Source organism: Oryza sativa, chromosome 8 (assembly GCF_034140825.1).
Source record: "Oryza sativa Japonica Group chromosome 8, ASM3414082v1".
Classification (NCBI taxonomy): domain Eukaryota; kingdom Viridiplantae; phylum Streptophyta; class Magnoliopsida; order Poales; family Poaceae; genus Oryza; species Oryza sativa.
Window position 1 is genome coordinate 1,178,474 of NC_089042.1, and position 22,428 is coordinate 1,200,901.

General features: G+C 48.8%; 2 protein-coding genes and 1 pseudogene across 2 annotated transcripts; 1 reads left to right on the forward strand and 2 right to left on the reverse strand.

The window, feature by feature from the left end:
* Window positions 1–502: 502 nt before the first annotated feature.
* Window positions 503–8,080, reverse strand: LOC136351405 (uncharacterized; annotated as a pseudogene).
* A 3,883-nt stretch (window positions 8,081–11,963) lies between these two features.
* On the forward strand, window positions 11,964–13,052 carry LOC107276497 (uncharacterized). The gene is made up of 2 exons (XM_015794175.3): window positions 11,964–12,436; window positions 12,596–13,052. Exons 1-2 carry the CDS (start codon window positions 12,075–12,077, stop codon window positions 12,600–12,602), a joined length of 369 nt encoding a protein of 122 aa, XP_015649661.1. The 5' UTR covers window positions 11,964–12,074; the 3' UTR covers window positions 12,603–13,052.
* A 2,433-nt stretch (window positions 13,053–15,485) lies between these two features.
* Window positions 15,486–16,799, reverse strand: LOC136351406 (uncharacterized). Its single transcript, XM_066303492.1, has 3 exons — window positions 16,436–16,799; window positions 16,249–16,348; window positions 15,486–16,155 (listed from the first exon to the last, which is right to left on the reverse strand). The coding sequence occupies exons 1-3, from the start codon at window positions 16,797–16,799 to the stop codon at window positions 15,486–15,488; spliced, it is 1,134 nt and encodes a 377-aa protein (XP_066159589.1).
* Between the last annotated feature and the right edge of the window lie 5,629 nt (window positions 16,800–22,428).

Here is a 22,428-nt window from a genome sequence, read left to right on the forward strand (position 1 = left end):
CATTTTCAATTTCCTAAAAGTTGTATCTGTGCTGTTATTTCCTTTTGAAGAATCTTGACTTGAAATAGGTCGCTTGTGCTCAATCCTGCCCTCGGGGGCTCGGGCCGGCTAAAATCGCCAAACGGGGCCCAGAACCGAGCCGTGCCCCGGGGCGTGGTGAACTCCGGGGGGGAATCGGCAAAAACCCACAATCGGGTCACCCATAACCCTCGGTCACCACGCTCCCGGCCTGGCCAGTCTCGACATGTGGATCTCCCCAGGCACTAGCCCCGACCCGAGCCGTTTGAGGACTGGGACCTGGGCACGAGTCCTTGATCAAGCCAAGACACAAAAGGACTGTGGCACAGACCATCCTCGTCTCATACACACAACAAATAGAATTGACACAAAAAATTTCCTCTTTATTTGATTGCAGATTAAATTAGTCTATACAAGAAGGGGGCCCGAAGGCCTCGGAAGAAGAAAGAAGAAACTATTTAGAGATTGGCGGGGGCCTGGGGGCTCACTCCGATGCACCCGGGTTGCCAGCCTCGTCGCCACTGTCGCCCACTCCGCCGTCATCGTCCTCCTCGTCGGAGTTGAGGGCGAACGCGAGCCGAGGGGCCGAACCCTCGAAGCTGTGGACGATGTGGTCGGCGGCGTCCCGGACCTGCGCGCGCGCATCGTCCTCGGTTCCGGGAGGGAACTCGTCTAGCGCCGCCCATGGGGAGAAGTCCGGGTCTCTGGCCTGGTAGCTCGCCAGTACAAGCTCCACTGCCCCCCGGGCGAGGTCTCTAGAGGATGACTTAATCGTCCTCTCGAGCTCCTCGAGGAGCCGTTGAAGAGTCTCGGCTATCTCCGAGAGGCGCTGGGCGAGGCCCCCCTGGTTGGCGGCGTACTTCGCGATCCGCCCACCCCAGAGGCCCGCCTGCCGGCCGGCGCGGTCTAGACGGGAGACGGCGTCCCGAAGCATGCCGGGCCCTACCTCGCCTGCCAAGCGGAGGGCCTCGACCTCCCCGGCGGACGAGTCTAGCGCGCCCTGCAGATCGGCGATGGTGTGTTCGGCAGCTGCGAGGCGGGCGGCTAAGTCGCTTTCGCCCGCGGCCGCCCCGCCGCTGCGCGCCCTCGCGTCCAGCTCCTTTGCCTGCGCCTCGAGTTCAGTGACCCGCTGGTTCAGTGCGGCCCTCTCGGCGCGGACGCCTTCCAGATTACGGCGCGCCTACTCCTCCCGCGCTGCCTCGCGGAGGGACAGACTGTCCGCCAGCCGTTGCGCCGCGGCCTCGGCCTCCTCGAGAGCTCGCTCCCGCTCGGTGAGCGCGTCCTCGCGGAGGCGGAGTGTGGACTCCTCTTCGGCGCAGGCGGCCTCGTGCGCCGCCAGCGTTGCCTCCCGGATGGAGACGGCGGCCTCGCGGTCCGCAAGGTCCCTCTCCACGACGCAGGCACGCTCTTCCAGCGCCATGGCACGGGCCTCAAGGGCTTCTTCGCGCCGCCGGGATGCCACCTCGGTCTCCGTCGCCCGCCGTTCTCGGGCAGCGGCAGCGTCAAGGACCCCCCGGGCGGCGTCGAGCTTCTTCCCTAGCTCCGCCTCCCAGCTCCCGTATTGAAGGCGGAGGGTGTCCTGCGCCTCGTTCATCACGGTAGTGGCGATGAGGGCAGCCCCCCGCTCCTCCTCCACCTCCTTGGCGATCTCCCCTAGCACCTTCCGACGGGCTTCGAGCTCTGAGACGTGCCGGCGGTGTGCCTTGCGGCCCACCTCCACCATGGCCTCCACCGAGCGTCGCCCCTCTTCGACACGCGCCCATGCGGCATCGAGCTCCGCCCGCTCTGCTTTCAGGGCCTCCACCTGGGCACTTAACCCGTCCAACACCGTGGTGTTTGCGACGGCCAAGGCCTGCAGAAGGGGTTCTGCGCTCAGTGGGGCAACGGAAGGTGTGGGGAAGAGCCGCCTTGGAGAGGATGCCGCGCGGCTCAGCCCGCCGATGGACGTGCCGGACTCGGGGATGTCACCCGGACCTGGTTGGTCCTGAGCGTCGCACGAGGGAGTGGGCCCAAGCGATGCGCCCGCGGCCTCGTCGCGAGCTGCCTCGGAAGTCGTCGTCGCCTCGGCCGACCGAAGTCTGGCCTCCTCCCGAGCGGCTTCTTCAGCTTGGCGAGCTTGGACGGCCACCTGGGCAGCTTCCTCGGTTTCCCGAAGGCGATCCGCAGCCTCTTGCCGGTCAGTTTCACGGGTCGCCTCGGAAGATGTCGTCGCCTCGGCCTGGTGGAGTCCGGCCTCCTCCCGAGCGGCTTCCTCGGTCTGGCGAGCCCGGGCGGTCTCCCGAGCGGCCTCCTCGGCTTCCCGAAGGCGATCCGCGGCTTCTCGCCGGTCAGATTCCCGCCTCCGGGCCTCTGCGGCCGCCGAATCCTCGGCCTCAGACTGGCCGGACTTGGAATGGCGGGAGGAACGCGATGGGATCTCGCTGAAACAGAAGAAAGACCAGAAGACAAACAAAATGGGTGAGTGGAAACTCGCGTTGAGAGAATGAATACAGCCACGATGGGTGTGGGACGAACCTGCGAGGGGGTCGGTTAAACGACCACCTTGGAGGGGAAATAAGGTTTCCCCGGGATGGTTCTGTCCCCCCCATCTTGCGGAGCCGTTTCTTCTTCCGCTCCCCCTCGGGCTGCGACGTCGGCGTGGCCCCCTCCAGGTGCCTGCTGCTGGCACGCGCCGCCCCGCCCCCTCGGGGAGGAGATGGGGGAGGGGTTCCTTCCTGCTTCCTCTTCCCCCGGGCGTCGGCAGGGCGGCTGCTCCCCGGGCCCCCGTCGCGGGGCCCAGAAGCACGACCCCCTCCTGGGGTAGATTGTTCCCCCCTGTGGCTCCCGCCCGTGCCATTGTGGCCTCGAGGAGCCCGCTCCTCCGACGCCCCGACCGCCTGCATGATGGTCAGGATGGAGGCGCGGTCTGGATCGCTGCAGAGGGGGAGGACTCCTTGGGGAATAAGGGATGCCTCCACGGAGCTGAGATTCAGCACCCTTTGGACCACTATCTTGAAGTCCTCAGGAGCCCAGTCCCATCTGACTCCCTGATGGGTCCTCATGTAGTCTTCAGACCCGGTGTACTCCCAGGCGCCCCGGGCGCGCCGCTGGAGCGGCGCAATCCGGCGACGAAGGTAGTCGTCGTACACCATGGCCCCTGTGAGCCCCTGGGATCGCAGGCCCGCCAGGCGGTCGAGGACGGCGTCATAGCCATCTCCCAGATCTACCGGCGCCCGCCAGTAGGAGGCCTGCGCCGGGGGCTGGCTCGGAAGTTGGAGGCGCGCTTCGTCGGCAAGGGGGGTGTAGAACCAGTCGCTCTTCCAGTCATCCCACTTCTTGCGGAGGACGCAGGGGATGTAGCGGTTCAGCACCGGCCCCCGCGGCTGGAAGTAGCAGCCACCAACCACCGACGGCGGCGACACCGACTGTACGGTGAAGAACCACCGGAACAGCCGAAGGGATGGGCGCACCCCGATGAACATCTCGCACAGGTGCGCGAAGATGGCCAATGTCATTACCGCGTTGGGGGTGAGGTGCGCCATCTGGAGATCGTAAAACTCCAGAACATCCATGAAGAAAGAAGAAAATGGCGGAACCAGCCCTGCCATTGCAAAAGGGAGGAAGAAGACGGACCGCCCCGGGTAGCATGGCGCCGGGCGTCCCTCACCCAGCGTGACTATCTCCCGGCCGGTGGCAGATTCCGGCATGAAGCGGCGCGGCAGCCCGGCCTGCCTCTCGCTCACGATGCGGGAAGGCGGCAGCACGCTACCATCAAGCAGAGTGGAGCCCCGTGCCATGACGCCGGAGGAAGAGATGTTTGAAAGCGAGCGCGTGTGGCGAAGGTAGGGCACAGGAAACAAGGAGTTAGGGTGCAAGCGGCGAAGACAAGGGGAATAATGGTGAGAGGAAGGAAGCAAATCTCTTCCTCGGAGTCTTTATACCCTTGCCAACGTTGTGCCCGGCTCCTCGCTTCTCGCGCCCACTATATCGCTCCCTCGTTTCTCGCGCCCACGCTTCCACTAATCCCATTCGCCCGCTTGCGGCGCATGAGGTGGATATGCGGCTGTGGCAGTCGAGATGGAACATATCGTGCGCGCGTTAATTACGCTCGCCAATCGAAGCGCCATCACCATATCTCCAGGCAAAACGAACCGGCTCGTCCCGATTCGCGTGCTACTCGAGTAATGTGGCAGTCTTGAAGAGACCGCTCATTATTGACAGTCGAGTTACCATTGCCGATGTGCGTGATTGGCGACCGTTGGGTTTCTGCCCAACTATGGAGACCGGTCCCACCTGTCACCAGGCCTTAGGGAGTGGCGTCACGCCCGACCGCTTCCCTCGAGGAGGGCGATCGCCCTAGCATAACGCCGGGGGCTACTGTCGGTGACATGGGACCGGGAGTATCATGACTAGAGGCTTGGGCAGGAGCAATCACCCATGAGGCCTGACCCCCTCTGGAGGGTCGGGCCCGAGGGTGATGTGGCCGCCCCCCTCTTAGTCTCCCCGAGGGGTCGGACCGCTCCCGTTTCGGCCCCGAGGGTTGAGGCGCCCCGACCCCTTGGGAGTTTTGTGCCGCGTGTATGGGTTAGGTGAGCGCAGCGGGGCTCACCTAACCGCATTTATTGCGGTTTGGACGAGCGCGTCATGCCGCATGTAACGCAGTGCAGCACGCTCGTTTATCCGGTCTGTGACCAGTCACAGACCGAACAGATCGTGGGTTAGGTGGCGACAGGCGGTCTGACGCACGCCTCGCCCCATCCCGTCAGGATGAGAGCCTCTAAGCACTCGTCCCTAGCCGGAGCCGGCGTGTTAGCTCCTGGAGATGGCACGTTGGTCCCGGTCAGATGTATGCCAGGCTTCATCCTAACCATTACAAGCAAAATATTGTATGAAGAAGGGCGAACATGCAGATTGCTAAACTGACACGTGGTGGACAAGAATGACCGATTTGTGACCGGTCTGACACTGGTCATGTCGTCAGCAGACAGCCATGTTCCCACGTCGCGCCTGCTTCCGGCGGAAGTGGAGGTAGGTATGGGCCGTCCCATCAGAAGGTCATTCGGACGGCAACCATACAAAGCTCCGTCCATTTATGAAGAGAAAGCAAGTCAAGTTTGAGAAAAGGGAGGATAAGTCCCCACACAAAAGAGAGAGATGGTGCATGTGGTATCCCCTTGGTATAAAAGGAGGACCTTGCCCACTTAGAAGGGGGATTGATGGGAGATTCAGCAGGAGAGAGGCTGGGATTCGGGACCAGAGAGGGAGAGAGTTAGAGTTCTCTGGTTCTCCAGCTCTTTGTAGCTTCTTCATACACAGATTCACCAAAACACAGGAGTAGGGTATTACGCTTCTCAGCGGCCCGAACCTGTATACATCGCCCGTGTCTTGTGTGTTTCCACTCTCGCGAACCTTCCACAGACCAAGAGCTTAGAATCTCACCCAGGGCCCCCGGCCGAACCGGCAAAGGGGGGCCTGCGCGGTCTCCCGGTGAGGAGCCTCACGCTCCGTCATCATGTGTCTTCTTGGCACCAAAATGTCCCATCAAACCGCCTCCATGCGCTTCCTGCAACAACAACAAGCGAACGGAGCTAGCTGGAATGCATAGCTTGTTAGCTCTGAAAACAAACCCATCATTGATGACGAATTTGTTCCATGTTCTTCCATCCTTACAATGCAGCAACACATCATTAAAATCAGCATCATGCGCATATTGGTCTTTGATTGTTTCCAGGCCAAAAATCTTGTAGTCAAGTTGTGTCAACAAAGTGTATCTCCTAGACAAAGCATCAGCAATGATGTTCTCCTTCCCTTTCTTGTGTTTGATAACATAAGGAAAAGATTCAATAAATTCAACCCATTTAGCATGTCTACGGTTCAGCTTCCCTTGACTACGAATATGCTTCAAAGACTCATGATCAGAATGTATGACAAATTCCTTGGGCCACAAATAATGCTGCCATGTTTCTAAAGTTCGCACAAGAGCATACAATTCCTTATCATAAGTAGAATAATTCAGAACAGGCCCACTCAACTTTTCACTAAAATATGCAACAGGTTTTCCTTCTTGTAGCAAAACACCACCCAATCCAATCCCACTAGCATCACATTCAAGTTCAAAAGTCTTATTAAAATCGGGAAGTTGGAGGAGAGGTGCATGGGTCAACTTATCTTTCAACATGTGGAAGGCGTTCTCTTGTGATGTGCCCCAAGTGAAAGGCACTCCCTTCTTTGTAAGCGCATTCAATGGTGCAGCAATGGTGCTGAAATCCTGCACAAAGCGGCGATAGAACCCCGCGAGTCCTAGAAAGCTCCGCACTTGTGAGACCGTTTTAGGAGTCGGCCAACTCTGAATTGCCTCAACCTTGGCTTGATCAACCTCAATCCCCTGCGGAGTTACAACATAGCCAAGAAAAGAAACTCGATCTGTGCAAAAGGTGCACTTCTCAAGGTTACCAAATAAACGTGCATCACGAAGAACATTAAAAACAGCACGTAAATGATTAAAATGTTCACCCATAGACTTGCTGTAAATCAAGATATCATCAAAGTAGACCACCACAAATTTTCCAATGAAAGGACGCAAAACCTCATTCATCAACCTCATGAAAGTGCTGGGTGCATTAGTTAAACCAAAAGGCATCACTAACCACTCATACAACCCAAACTTCGTTTTAAATGCTGTTTTCCATTCATCACCCAACTTCATACGAATCTGGTGGTAACCACTACGCAAATCAACTTTGGAGAACACAATAGAGCCACTCAATTCATCAAGCATATCATCTAACCTAGGAATAGGATGACGATATCGAATGGTAATGTTATTAATAGCTCTACAATCAACACACATACGCCATGAACCATCTTTCTTTGGTACCAAAATTACCGGAACCGCACATGGACTAAGAGACTCGCGAACATACCCTTTATCAAGCAACTCATGAACTTGACGCTGAATCTCCTTGGTTTCCTCAGGGTTGGTTCGGTATGGCGCACGGTTCGGTAGGGAAGCACCTGGGATCAAGTCGATTTGATGCTCAATGCCGCGCACCGGTGGCAGCCCCGGTGGCACTTCCTTGGGAAACACATCAGAGTACTCCTGCAAAATGTTAGCAACAGTAGGGGGCAAAGAATGGTGCATATCGTGAAGTGAAATCAAAGCATCTTTGCATACCAAAGCATAGGCAACTGAAGGTGATGCAATCAACTCATTAATATCAGATTTAGTAGCAAGTAAGCATTTGGGTTTCAAATTGATTGTCTCAGGTTTCTTGCCATCAGATTGGGCTTTTTTATCACTCTCACATTTGGATTTGGCAGCCTTAGCAACATCATCACGCAAAATATCTTCAGGAGACATGGGATGCAACACAATTTTCTTATCATGGTACAGAAAAGAGTACTGGTTGGACCTACCATGATGCATAGAATCCCTATCAAATTGCCATGGTCTACCTAGCAGAATATTACATGCTTGCATGGGCACAACATCACATTCGACAACATCATGGTAATTTCCAATTGCAAAATTATGTGCACCAGTTTTGTTACCTTCGCCTTACCACTGTTGTTCAGCCATTGGATGTAGTATGGATGTGGGTGCGGTTTGGTGCTAAGTGCAAGCTTCTCCACCATCTCGCTGCTAGCCAAGTTGTTGCAGCTACCTCCATCAATGATCATGCGGCAACAACGCTCTTTGACGACACACTTTGTTTGGAACAACGTGTGTCGCTGATTTTGCTCCGCCTTCTCCATTTGTGCGCTAAGGACACGCTGCACAATGAGGCTCTCATAGTGATCCGCAAATGCAGCCCCAATGTGCTCTTCAGGTGGCTCATTATCTGCATGGTCAGCCGCAAGCAAAGCAAGTGTATCATCATCAAAATCACTAGCAGAGGAGTACTCACCATCGTTTTTGACTACCAAAACTCGCTTGCTAGGGCAGTCACGCTGCACATGCCCAAAGCCCTTGCAACGGTGGCACTGAACATCTCTCATTCGGCCTGTGGATGCCATTGAAGAAGCACTCGGTGCTGGCTGAGCAGCCTTTGTCGCTGACTTGTCACTAGATGGAGGAGGTGCTGCTCGACTAGTTGTGGGTGTGGAAGATGGAGAAGCAGTACGGCCGGCCGGAGGAGTGGTGCGTGTCTGCCATGATGAAGTTTTACTTGCAGAAAAATTAGCCTTGGCACTAGCACGTCGTCCCTGCACTTCCCTTTCAGCCTTACAAGCAAGATGAAACAATCGGGTCATATTAGTGTAATCTTTATAGTCTATGATGTCATAAATCTCGCGGTTTAACCTACCCAAAAATCTAGCCATGGCAGCGTCCTCAGTTTCCTCTAAATTACAACGAAGCAAGCCCATTTGTAACTCCTGATAATATTCCTCTACACTTTTCGCACCCTGTCTCAATTGTTGCAACCTATTCAGCAAGTCACGTGCATAGTAAGAAGGAACAAATCTAGCCCGCATGACCCGTTTCAAAGCATCCCAAGTTTGTGGCATGTTATTAGGATTTTTCTTGCCATGTTCTATCCACCAAACCGAAGCAAAATCGGTGAACTCACTCGTAGCAGCTCTAACTCTAGTGCTCTCAGGAAACTCATGGCATGCAAATTTTTGGTCAACAGCAATCTCCCAAGAGAGGTACGCATCAGGATCATATTTTCCATCAAAAGGAGGAATCTTAAATTTAATTTTAGAAAAAGCATCATCATTGTTGCGTACCTCGCGTCGGCGGCGACCACCCATACCTCGTCGATTGTTGTGTAGCCGTCGACGATCTCGAGCATCTCGATCATCTTGTTCAGTGTCAGCAATATATTCATCCTCCAAATTATCCTCGACGTACTCTCCGTCAATGTCATCGTCATTACCCCCACCATTGCCTCCAGCATTGAGAGCATCAAAATGCCGCACAAGAGCAGCAAGGCTAGTGTCAATGCGGGCGACCGCTGTCTCCAGCCCTGTAAGCTTAGTGATGGTGGAGATCTGCGTGGACTCCAATTGTCCAATCTTCTCATTTGTCACCTACAAATCTGTATCAAGTCCTTCCGTGTGCTGCTTCACTTGCCTTGTAAAGTATTGGATGATGCCTTTGGTGCGTGGGGAATGAGATGCACCCTCCTCATCTTTATCCTTTGGACCTGCCATGGTTTAGAAATGAAGGACAACAAAACAATGGAGGATGTAATGTAAGCCCTACACAACTATTGGGATGTAGCTTTTGCAAGACGCTCACTCTCACTTCACTCGCAGCTTGTCTCACAAGCTCTTACCAGTTCTTACCTTGCCCACAGGAGGGGGACAGCAACACCACAAGTTAGCAACCGTGGAACGAGGTGTATCGGTGCTGTAGCAACAAGACCTGTCAAGCTGTAGTCGGGTTTGTGGTGGAGCTGTTGGTGGGCTGAAAGCAATGCTCAAGAGAAAACTAGAAACCACGTTAGCCAAAGCAAATTGAATAATCGCTCAAGGGTATAGTGTACAGTGCTGGTCCTAGGCTAGTCGAAGTAGAGACGCGAGCCTAACCACAAAGGACGCCACAAAACACAAACCCAAACAGCAACGAAAACAAGAACCGGTGGTGGAAGGTGGTGACAAAGGGGGAATGGTGTGGTGTGCTCGCTGGATCCTCTTTTTTTTTTTTGCTTGCTCTCTCTAGTGCTGAGGAGAGAGGCACAACTTTTTTTTTATTTTTTTTATTATTTTTTTGATATTTTTTTCACAACTAGGAGCACACTAGAACCAACCACAGAAAATCTTATCTCAAACGGACAAAGTATGAAGCTTGTAGAATTTTTTCAAAGTTCTATGCGAATAGGTCCCGAAGCTTCTCGCCACAAAAACAGAATTTTGCAAGAGGAATTTGGCGATTTTAAATTTGCTGAACCCGGATGTAACTTTTTTTGTAGATGTCCGTGGATATATTATAAGCCTAATTTCGAGTCCGTATGAAAAAGATATGACTGTTTTAAGGAAGGTCACTCGAATCAGGGTTCTATTTCCTTTCTAGTGGCGGCAGGATACAAGGCAACTCACAAAAGCTATCGGCAACAGATCAAACACAAATAGAAAGTGATTTGGTGGGTGACTGCGACAGTGGTGACGGTGGTGATGACGGCAAAATTGATGAAGGTGGCGATGTGCGGTGGTGGCAAGAACTCGAAACTCTAATCGCCTAACACTAAGACCAGCAAATTAACACAACCGATGCAATCGAAAACTCAACAAGCCTTAACTAAGCAGTACTAGTAAAAAGGCACAATGGTCTATAGGATCACGGAAAAACTAATCTACTATTTTTTTTTGTTGGTCTTTTCTGGACTATAGGAAAAAAAATTAATGACGAAGGGAAGGGTAAATTCTCTCACCGATGAACCACGCTCTGATACCACCTGATGCAAACCCGCTAGGGTTTGTGGCCCGATCTTTCGATGAGAGGTAAGGGATAACTCGATTAGATGAAGTCGACGTTCACGGCCCGACTACAACTGTCCAAAGACGCTGCGCCTTAGCAACCGATACACTGTCTCCAATGGTCGCCACGAACTTGTGGTGCGCGTCAACCCGGCCACGAGGGCACTCGTCCTGCAAGCAATCGAAGAACAAGCAAGAACAAGTAGGACAAGCACTGAAATTGCTAGATAAAGATGAAAGTTTCACTATCAAACACAATATGGTGGGGTTCCGATTACAGGCAGACGGGCGGTTTAGCCAACACGCGCGCTGCGAGCCGGTAGCAAGAAGCTACCTCTATCATCAAAACCCGCCTGTTCTTAGCGGCGACTAGAGGTATAAAAAGAGGGGAAGAACGACCATAGGGTCGTGCTCCAACCCTAGGACGCGCCCCTAATGGGCCCAACATGGATACACAGCCCATTGGGCCAAAAGAGGTGACGCAGCACCATGGACAGAAAATAGTCGGGAGTAAAATGATAATTGCGGCCGCTCCAGAACAGATATGGACATGTAGCTGGATCCATTCGAAAGTAGACTTGATAAGCTTTCCATGAAGTACTTGCACGCCCAAATCGGAGTTCGCATGAAGTCGTGGCGGCCGTCAGAAGTTAGCGCTGCCCTGCAGTCCGAATCCACCCCGCGCGAATCCTCTTCCCTTTGGATCCTCTCCATCGTTCCTGAGTAAAACACGAGTGCACGCGTCTCCGAGGTATAAAGACGAGGAATATGAACTCAAGAAAGAACTCACCTGATAATTTAGTTGACGTGCACGAGCGCGGGTAATAGGACCATCATGCTGTATATGGGGGGACGTGGATGTATCGATGGTGTTGATGTCCTCATCAGGACTTTTAGAAAGTAAAAAATGAACCCGAACAATAATTGTGTTCGATTTTTAAAATCCCAATAACAATAAAGAGAAAAAACAGTGGACGGTCCATAGAGGAGTATAATGGCAGCGTTTGACGAGACTTCTAGAAATTATAAAAACGAAACCCAACGAGATAATAAACTGTAAAAACTATAAGATCCAATTTTTGAAGATACCAAGGAGAATGACTAATAGTGGTAGATCGAGCAAGCAAATAAAGAAGGATATGAAAAAGTAAGTGGTAGTAACCAGTATGACTTTTAAAAACTATTTAATTAGAAATACAGAGATGATAAGGTTTGTTCTTTCAAAGTCTTGAGACAACAAGATAGCTATTTAATAAATTTTAAGTAAAATCATACTGAAAATTATATGATTTTGTTTGGACGCTAGCCGCGCAATTGCGCGGGCCACCCAGCTAATTTATAAAATATAGCAAAAAAAATTACGGGTGTGGAGAAAAAAAGAAAGATTTTCCGGAAAAAAAAAGAAACAGCCGCATGTGCGCGCTCGCTAGAAAAAAAACGAAAAAAAAAAAGAAAAGAGAACGAAGCGATGGGGGTAAGTGGGCCGCGTGCGAGCATGGCCAGAAACACGCGCGAGTAAAGTTGACAGCACGGACGCGCTAATTAGCAATTTGGAAGATCCATGGCCTCGCTGCCCCTCCATCAACAGCTGAAGGAGAGCCTTAAACCCAAAAAGCCCACCAACCTCTGCGTCCCCGTCGCCGGCGACCACCACCATGCACGCCGCCGCCGCAGCCGCCACCGCGGGGATCATCTCGCCGCCTACACCTCGTCTCCTCCGCGCGAACACCAGGGCCACCTTCGTCTCCTTCCCGCGGCGATCGCCTCCCACGACCTCCCTCCTCTCGGCCTCGTCCGCCCTGGCCCCCGCCCCGCCGTCGGCCAACCCCAAGTACCACAACGCGAAGGTGGACGAGGGCGACGAGGAGGTGGACGGGGAGGAGCTGTTGCAGAGGTTCAGGCGGGAGGTGGCGCGCGCCGGCGTCATGGAGGAGATCAGGTGGCGGCGGAGGCACGAGGACGCCCGGGACAAGCGCAAGCGCAAGGCCCGCTCCGCCGGCCGGAGGTTTCGCCGGAGGTGAGGCCCTCGTCGATCCATCGGTCGATTGCTTCCATGATCCTGCCTAGATTGTGCCGATCAAAGATGATCCTTCCTTTTCCTTTTGCTCTTCCCCCTTTCGTTAATCTGCAGCCTTCTACTATCTTGGTGATCCATTTCATTTGCTTACCGTTTTAGGTGCTAATTAATCATGCAATTTCCGTCAGCTTCGTGAAGCCACCTTCGATCTGTTCTAATATTGGGCATGCTGCATCGGAAAACTACAAGCATACGTTGTTTGTGCTCCATTTTAGGCCGCTTTGATATTTCAGCGACCAATTCACTTATTACATGAAAGCTTCGTACCAATACTGCCTCTTCAGCGGCGAATTTTTATCTCACATTAGATCGCTATAATACATTGGGCTTATGTGAATATCATTAGCATTTCAGCTCTCTGATGGTACTGACTGCCATGTTCTTCTGAATGTGGTCATTGGACTGTACTGGTCATCTTGTAAATTCATTGTCATTAGCATTTTAGTTCTGATTGGAAGCAAATTGAAATTATGAGATAATCCTCTTTTCTTATCAAGAGAGATGAGCTCTTATGTTTTTGTTCCAATACCACTAGTAGTTCTTTTCTTTTTGATGATTGCATTGCTTCTGTCCTAGCTTTCAATACATTGATCCTATTCTGAGCACCATGAATTCATCATGGCCACGTTCATTACCATGTCGAGATAAGGAGCTGCCATATTCATCATCGATTGTACATTAGTTATGCTGGTGATGGATTGATTCAATGAAAAATTGTGAATGATGTAAAGTTGTGGATTTGGGAACATTTGATTTTTTGTGGATTGAATCTGATTGGAGGGATCGATCAGGGCCGATGGGAAGCTGTCGCTGGTTGAGGAGCGGCGTCAGCTGTGAATTTTTTTTAGCGCTAAAAAAGTGCAGTCGGACGGTGTAAACTTAGTCCCGTGTGAAAATCAATTTTAGTGCAACAATTGAGGTATACTACCTCTATATGACGTATTACGTCATCTAGAAAAAGAACAGAGGGGAGTATATAAAAGAGTAACACTAGCCCTTGGATCAATGTGCAATGGAGGGTGTAAACTATATACTTTTGGTTTGCCATAAAAAAATCCTGATGATAATCATAGCCAATTTATTCGGTTGTGTGTTTTCTCTTCGGTCTCCACACACCACACACATGCATGCACTGGGACAATCGACAACATTTTATATGGATTAAGAGCTCACGTACGTGAAATCAGCAACATTAAGGTGCTGGTGCATCTAGCGTGCTTGCGCACAGTGAGTGGTCATGGTGACCTTATTGGAAATCAAACAACTCATCATTCGAAGATATATATACTGGATCAAAGTAAACAGACAGACAAATAATAGAACAAATTAAATAAAACAATAAGCATACATATACGGTGGTTGATGTGGCCATGGCATGTTGTTCGGTTAGCTGGCTAGGGTGCCCTAGCTAGGGGCGCTTGAGAGAGAGGATTGCCTTGAAGATCCCCACAATCACGCGGCGAGGTGAAGGTGAGAAGCGGCAGCGGCGCGAGGAAGAAGACTGGAGGGTGAGGGGTGGCCACTCTGGCCATCTCCTTCTTGGATTCGGTGTGGGAGAAGGGAGTTGGAGGCGCAGGAGGCCGGCGGAGGCGGTCGGCGAGTAAGACGGTAGCCAGCGGAGGTGGTTGTGGCCAGCAAAGGTATTTGGGCGGCGAATTGAGGTGCAGGTGGCCAGTGGAGGCGAGCAAGGCGATGGCTGGCGAAGGTGCTATCGAGGTGGAGTTGGCTATTGAGGTGGCTGGAGAAGCTGTTGGCCGGCGGGGTTTTAGTGGTGATGGTTATGGCCGGTGGTATTGCCACTTGGAGAGGTCGTCGTTGGGTTGGTCGGTTGGTTGCTGACGTGGTTCGTTCGTTTGGAAAGCTGCAGGACACGGTGAACAACAGTGTTGTCGGTGGCTTGATCACCAACAAGTGTACCTCCAAGTTTATCTAGGGCTCCTCCCGTTTCCTAGAGCTCCTCCCCTCCTGTTGACCGTTCTGCTTTCAGATTCCGGTCGTGGGGAGTTCCATGGCGAGGGGCGGGGAGCTAGCTTTGGTTGGTAGATTTGCTTGGAGTTCGAGAGCCTCAACACTACCAGCGCTTTGTTTTTCTTGCGTCGGTGAGGTGCCTGGTTCGGTGGAGTTGGTGCATGAGACCTCTGCGACGCAACCTGTTGATGGTGTTTGGGGTGGAGTCGGAGCTGCATGCTTGGCCGGGTGTGGCAAGCTGGTCAACGATAACCCCCTTGCTCCTTCCTTTTGGTAGTTTCGTTGGGGTTACTATGCAGTTGGCTTCCTAGTGTCTTTGGGTAGGTGTGTTGGGGGAAATCGGAGCTGCTTGTCGGTGATAAGCTCGGCAACGATAACCCTCCCCTGCTTTCTATGGTAGCGCTGTGGTAGCCAGGGTTGTCGTATTTGGCAGGGAGAGCGAGCCGGGGCGAATGTCCTGCTCGATCTTGGGCTAGAGCCAATGATGGCGACGCCTGTGGGCGCCGTTTTCCTTCTTGAAGGCATCGTTTCTGTGCTCTACTCATTTCTTCGGGTGAAAACCTTGCTCCGATTTTCGGACGGACGTTGTTTGCGTTTCGACGCTATCTTCCTCCTTGGAGGCTTCGTCTTGAAGACCCTGCCCTACGCTTGTCTGTGGTCTGTTCATAGGAAGTCGGAGCTGCTCTTGGGAGCTTGGCAACGATGGCCTATGTTTTATCCTCTAGTTGTGCCGTCGCAAGTTCTTTTTTTTTTGTTCTCCGTGTGGGTTTTGCCCGGCTTTCCCCTTCAAACCGTGCTTATGTGAGGTTTCTGTGCCCGGTTTCCCTCAAAAATTGGGCCAAGTCTCTTCTTCTTAAATGAAAGCAGGCTCTTCCTGTCCTCTTCTGAGGTTTTTCCTCAAAAAAAAAAAGGACAAATTCATATAGATAGAAATAATTGTTGCAACGTACAGCTAGCAAGAAATAATTGTTGCAACGTACAGCTAGCAAGCTCTGATCTGCTACTCTTGGGATGTTTATCACTACTGCTGGTGTTGCTTGATAGACATGAGTGTTTTGAAGATGCCGACGAGAACGCCGATTATGGAGAACACCGTGACGATGGTCTTCAAGTTGTTGTAGATGAACTTGTGTATAGGGATCCATATCCACCTCTTACGCCTGTATGCTTCAAGATTGTCCAATAAATAGCAGTGCTGAAAAGGAATGGGAATTAGATCGACAAGGTTCTTGAAGAATACGAGTGTGTGCTGGTTGCTGAAATCACCATGTAGGATACGCTTCACTCGCAGCTCGTGCACGTCTTCCTCCCGGCTCATCAGCATCGCGAGGAGGGATACGTAAGAGCAGACAGTGTCTTCACCATCCATGCCAGTAGAGGCCATGCCAGTAGAGGCCGAGAAAATCTCGAGTGCCATCATATTGATGAGCCAGCATGCATTTTGGTCGTCCATGACGAGAGGTGCCATGAAGAGCTTGCCGAACAAGGCACCTTTGCTGATGCTCATGTCATTAAACCATGTTTTCTTGTTGGCTACCAGGTTGATGCCCATTTCTGCAAGCTCGATGGCGCTGCTAGTCTGTGATATTGAAGTAATTCCTTCAGGGGGTTCGAGGGCCATGCTTCCATTAGGCATGCTCAGCCCTGATTGGTAGTACCGAAGGAAGCCAAGGAGATGTGATGGTGTGTAGCTTTCATCCAAGACGAATGATCACTTTTCTAAATCTGTGTAGGCATCAAAACTGGTGCTTTCTTGAGAGATGAACTCTCCCACGGGAACAGACCTAAAGGTCATGAGGGCATCCAGCACCACCCATGGGAGCTGGTTCTCTAGCAGAAAGATGTCCCTCTCCATGCTAGCATCGTTGGAGTTGAACCAACTTTCTAATGATGGAGCAATGTCGTCAGTTGAGCAAATGATATACTGGAGAAAGAAGCAACCATCATGGAACATAATAGCCGCAAAGTCACCTTCGCCTATGCTTGCCACCGTGTCATCATCCACATAGCAGCTTCGGGCTTCGGCTACAACCAAGAGGATTCTCTGGTAGACCTCCTCAACCGAGTGGCCTGACTCCCCGCAGAAGTAGTAGGCGGCCGCACGCTTGACCTCCTCTGCCTCCTTGAGGTGGGGTGCGCCATGGTGGTAAGGACCGATGGCTACAGCTCTTGGGACGAAGTAGCGGTCATCTGTGCTAATTAAGCTTCGAAAAATTGAAGGGTACCTGTGGATCTTGGTTTTGATCTTGGAGAAGTTATTCTCCATCTTTTCGGCTGCTCTTTTCAGCTCCTCTTCGACCGGAATCGCTACGGCTTCTGCAGCGGCCGTGGCCATCGCCGTTGGCTGCTCGGCAGTTTCCAGTGGTTGGACCTAATCGCTGCTAGGAGTAGCTGAGAGTTCTTCCATTTGTGGATTTGCTGTCATGCTATGTATTCCTGCTACAGCCTATACTCAACTCAAAACATGCGAGCAATTGGTGGTGAAACAATGAAGTTTAAGGAGATGAAAGATCCCATCTCAACCAACAAATATAGAATAGGTTGGTAGATGATGCATGTGGCTAAATATAGAAGTACATTTGCCAATCAATTTGCTTTTGATTATATTAGAGAGTACATTAGCTAGAAGTAGTGTTCCAAATCTGGTGTCACAAGAACATGTAATGATACAAGTTGTTAGGAATCTAATTCGCCAAATTCAAACAATGAAGTTCACAGTACAAGTTGGTGGTGGAATTGAGATGAAGGAGCTAAAAAATGGGCAATTTTACCATCATTGAGAAGATGTCTAGAGGTACTATATTTTCTAGTGTAAAATTTAGTACCTCTAGGTACTAAGTACATCAAGGTACTAAAATTAGTAAAATTTAGTACCTCTAGGTACTAAGTACATCAAGGTACTAAAAATTTTAGTGTAAAATTTTGGTACCTCAAGGTACTTTTTTAAGGATTGTTAAATTCCTCAATTAACAATCAGATATATGATGTTTGTTACGGTCCAGCATATGGTATCTCCAGGTACTGGTACCTTCAGGTACCAAATGAAATCTAGCCGTTCAATTACCATGGGCATGATTGGAAACAACGGAGCGGCGATTTACTCGCCCTCACGCGCCGACGCTGCTATCTCCTAGCCCCCCTCACTCGCCAACTCCTCATGCGTCAGCAGCGTCGCAGTCTTTGAAACTCTGACCGTCGCCGCCGCCGCCCCCATCCCCGCCGCCACCGGCGCCAAGCGTAGAAACCGCCGCCACCACCTACCGCAAAAGCCCAAGAGTTCATCTACCTGGCGCTGCCTCCAGTTCTGCCTCATGTTCAAGATAGCGATGAAATATAACCAAAATCTTCAAAAGGCAGCCACCAGTTCTCCATTGAGGAAATAATGGTTGGGGTTTCGAACGCATAATCTGCAAGCCTAACCCTAGCTTGTAGCCAATAGACCATCCCGTAATGAAGTGACCTAATTACAAAGCCAATTTATTTATCTGAACGAATATTGTTGAAAGGGAATTTGTTGTTTTATCAAAGGCTCAAATTATGGATATGTACAATAGAAACACATTGCAAGTAGTTTAATGACCTCCGATCTTGAGGACAGTGACAACGTTGGACTTGGAACTGTTGCTGGTGAACCCATGGACATGAGCAGTCGCCGAGGGTTTTCCTGTCGCCGGTGAAGAAGGGGATGTGCCGTTGCAGGACTGCATCTCCAGCCATATGCTCGTTACTCGTCGTGGCCGAGGTCATCGCTGTCCGGGGCAAAGAAGCCAAGGCCCTCCCACCTAAGTCTCCAAACGAGTGGCACCACCCTCTGGCCAGAGGAAGAGAGACTTCGGGACGACGCAACCACGCTGGGAAAGAGGAACTTGGCCCGGTGGAGATGGCGCGGAGCACCTGCAGGGAAGGCAGTGGTCGGCGAGGATTTCATCGACAGCCTGCAGGTAAAGCTCCTTCCGTCGCAGGGGGTAGGTTGGAGGTCGGAGACGTGTGCTCGCCGTCGGCGGCGGCGCTTCGAGTGAGGTGTGACGGCGCTGGGGGAAGGAAGAGGAAAAGCCGAAGCTTTTTGACGCGATAAGACCATTGTACCCTTTCAGGGCGCTTTGGATGCTCGGTACCTCACGGACGGAGTGGTGGTACCACCATGTACCTATTGTTTTGGACCGTCGGATTACACATACTGAACGGTCACGAGTTGGTACCGAGGCCCTCTGCTGGACGGTAAAAAAACTCCAGATGAGCCTGACGATGATCTTGAGATTGTGGTAGAAGAACTTGTGCACGGCGATGAACACCCTTTTATCGTGCTTGTAGGCTTCTATCTTTTGTATCGCCGCGAAGTAGCGGGAGCCGAGGCGGAGGTGCCTTGCGAGGCCCTTGAAGAAGGCGAGCATTTCCTGATCACTAAAAAAGCTGTCGACGATGTGCCTGGCTCGCAGCTCGTGCACGTCCTCTTCCTTGTCCATCAGCATCGCCAGGAGCGAGAGGTAGGAGCTGACGACGAAGCCATCGCGAGGATACTCCTTACTGCAACAAGCCTCGAGCGCCACCATGTTGACCAGCCAGCAAGCGATGGAATCATTTAGGAACAAGGGCGTCAGGGAAAGCTCACCGAAGAGGGGGAGCACTTTTCTGCTGCTGAGGTTCATGTCGGCGATCGAACCATGCGTTCCTGCTTGGGGTCAGCTGCGCTAATGGACAGTCTTGTGTCGTGGTCGTCGTCGTCATCGTCACTAAACCCAAGCTCTAGATGATCAGTTGGCATGCCATCGATTAGGTGTGATCTGGCGAGGCCTAGCAAATGCGGGACGGAGCTCTTCACGATAACATCTCTGTCAGTAATAAGAAGACGACGCTCTCTGGCAACATAGATCGGATCAGATATCACGGCTGTAAGAAACATGTGTACATCTATAGGACTGATGATACTCATGAGGGCATCCAGCACTAGCCATGGAATCTGGTTCTCCAACAGCACAATGTCTCTCTGGATGCATGGCCCCGTCGACAAAACCATCCGGTTTTCCAACAGAGAACAATCATTATCGAGGACCATATACTTCAGAAGGAAGCAGCCATCCAGGAACATCATCTCCGCGAACTCGTCGTCGCTGAACTGAGCGACGGCGTCGTCGTCGTTGTCGTAGCAGCCGTGGGCCTCGCCGGCGACGGCGAGGACCTTGCCGTAGACTTCCTCAACCGAGCGGCCCCACTTCATGCACAAGTAGTGTGCCGTTGCGTACTTCAGCTCCTCCGTCTTTTGCAGGTGAGGCTCGCCATGGTGGTACGGACCCAGGGCAACGAAGGTTGGGACGATGTAGCGGTCGCCTTCACCCCCGATCCATCTTCTTAGGCCTTGTGGAAACCTATGGATCTTTCTCTCATTCTTGCAGAAATCAGCCTCAAGCCTCTCAAATGTCACCCTCTCTTGGATAGGCGGTATTATTGTCCCCTCTACCGTGGGATCTATCTATCTATTATATCTATTATATTATTAATTAAAGGAATAGAAAAAGAAGCCTGCATGTTCGCTCTTATGGCCTAGAAATTCTCACATTAATCGGAGAAAAAGAAAAAACAGAGTCCATATAAAAATATAGTTAGGAAATAACTGAAATTCGGAATTAAAAATAAGAAATATTAGAAATAGAGTATAGAGTCTATATAGAAATACAATTAGGAAATAATATAAATTTGGAATTAAAAATAAGGAATATTAGAAGTAGAGTATAGAGTCCATATAGAAATACAATTAAGAAAAAAAAATAGAAATTCGGAATTAAAAAATAAGGAATATTAGAAGTAGTGTATAGAGTCCATATAGGAATTTAAAACTAACTAAAATTTGGAATAAACATAATAAAATTAAAAGTAGAATTTAGAGTCCGTATAAAAGTACAATTTACAAATAACTAAAATTTGAAATTAAGAAAAACATGGGAAGAAGAGTTTAAGGTCAATATAGGAATACAAATATAGGAATACAATTTAGAAGTAACTGAAATTCGAAATTAAAAATTAAAGAATATTGAAAGATGAGTTTAGAGTCCACATAGAAATACAATTAGAAATAATAAAAATTCAGAAATAAAAATAAATAATATTGGAAGAAGAGCATAGATTCTATATAGAAATACAATTTACAGAAAATTCGGAGTTAAAAATATGAAATATTAAAAGACAAGGCTAGAGTCCATATAGGAATATATATAATTTACAAATAACTAAAATTTGATATTAAAAATAATTAATAACTAACACATATATAAATATAATATAAAAATTCAGAAATAAAAATAAATAATATTGGAAGAAGAGCATAAAGTCTATATAGAAATACAATTTACAAAAAAATCGGAATTAAATTTTTTTAAAAGACGAGTCTAAAGTCCATATAGGAATATATATAATTTACAAATAACTAAAATTTGATATTAAAAATAATTAATAACTAACATGTATATAAAATATAATATGAATATTACACATTAGTAGTTTTGTAAAGTTATTGCAAAATTTAAAATTATGTTGTCATTTTAATATATTTGAATAATATAATGAGAAAACATATATGCTATTACATGAGAGAAAATATAATGATGCTAGCCGCGCAATCTGCGAGGGCCACTATGCTAGTTATTATTAAAGGAATAGAAAATAGAGCCTTCACGGCCGCTCTCATGGCCTAGAAATTCTCATATTAATCGGAGAAAAATAAAAAGCAGAGTCCATATACAAATACAATTTAGAAATAGCTGAAATTCGGAATTAAAAAATAAGGAATATTAGAATAGGAGACTAGAGTACATATAGAAATACAATTTAGAAATAATTGAAATTCGGAATTAAAAAATAAAGAATATTAGAAGAGGAGACTAGAGTCCATATAGAAATACAATTAGGAAATAACTGAAATTCGTAATTAAAAATAAGGAATATTAGAAGTAGAGTATATAGTCCATATAGGAATACAATTTAGAAGTAACTGAAATTCGAAATTAAAAAATTAAAGAATATTGAAAGATGAGTTTAAAGTCCACATAGAAATACAATTAGAAATAATAAAAATTCAGAAATAAAAATAAATAATATTGGAAGAAGAGCATAGAGTCTATATAGAACTACAATTTACAGAAAATTCGGAATTAAAAAAATAAATATTAAAAGACGAGTCTAGAGTCCAGATAGGAATATATATAATTTACGAATAACTAAAATTTGATATTAAAAATAATTAATAACTAGCACATATATAAAATATAATATGAATATTACACATTAGTAGTTTTATAAAGTTAGTGCAAAATTTAAAATTATGTTGTCATTTTAATATATTTGAATAATATAATGAGAAAACATATATGCTATTATATGAGAGAAAATATAATGATGCTAGCCGTGCAATATGCGCGGACCACCATGCTTGTTATTAATATAACTCCTAGTAATGTTCATGGTGGCGCCAATACACGTAAATGCGCGCGCGATGCAGGATTGTTGCAAGGGAATGGCTAGGTTTTAATTTGTTTGGCTAATTGATTCACTCGCTGCACACGCCCATATATATACTGACCATTGCCCCCAACTCGGAAATGTACAGATGTGTGGTCTCATTTGCTTGAGTACTAGGACAAATATATATATATATATATATATATATATATATATATATATATATATATATATATATATATATATATATATATATATATATATATATATATATATATATATATATATATATATATATATATAGTCGATGGTGGTCTTAAAGAACTGTCTATGAAAAATTGCGAGATTGCTACCTGGCGATCGATCGTCAGGGGCGATCAGATTTCCTCCACCTGGTTTGCTTTTTTGATACCGCATGTATTACTTTTCTATTTTAGTAAATTTATGCACCTAAAGTTTGTACACCTCAAGTTTACATATCTAAAGTTTAGAGACCCAAAGTTTATAAATCAAAA

Excerpts from the sequence above, each read along its gene's own strand:
- LOC107276497 (XM_015794175.3), top strand. The coding sequence starts at position 12,075 with ATGCACGCCGCCGCCGCAGCCGCCACCGCGGGGATCATCTCGCCGCCT.
- LOC136351406 (XM_066303492.1), bottom strand. The coding sequence starts at position 16,799 with ATGGCCACGGCCGCTGCAGAAGCCGTAGCGATTCCGGTCGAAGAGGAG. Across the intron at positions 16,349-16,435 it reads GGTGGCAAGCATAGGCGAAG|AAAGTTGGTTCAACTCCAAC; the intron begins GTGACTTTGCGG and ends CTCCATCATTAG. Across the intron at positions 16,156-16,248 it reads GATGCCCTCATGACCTTTAG|CTACACACCATCACATCTCC; the intron begins GTCTGTTCCCGT and ends CTTGGATGAAAG.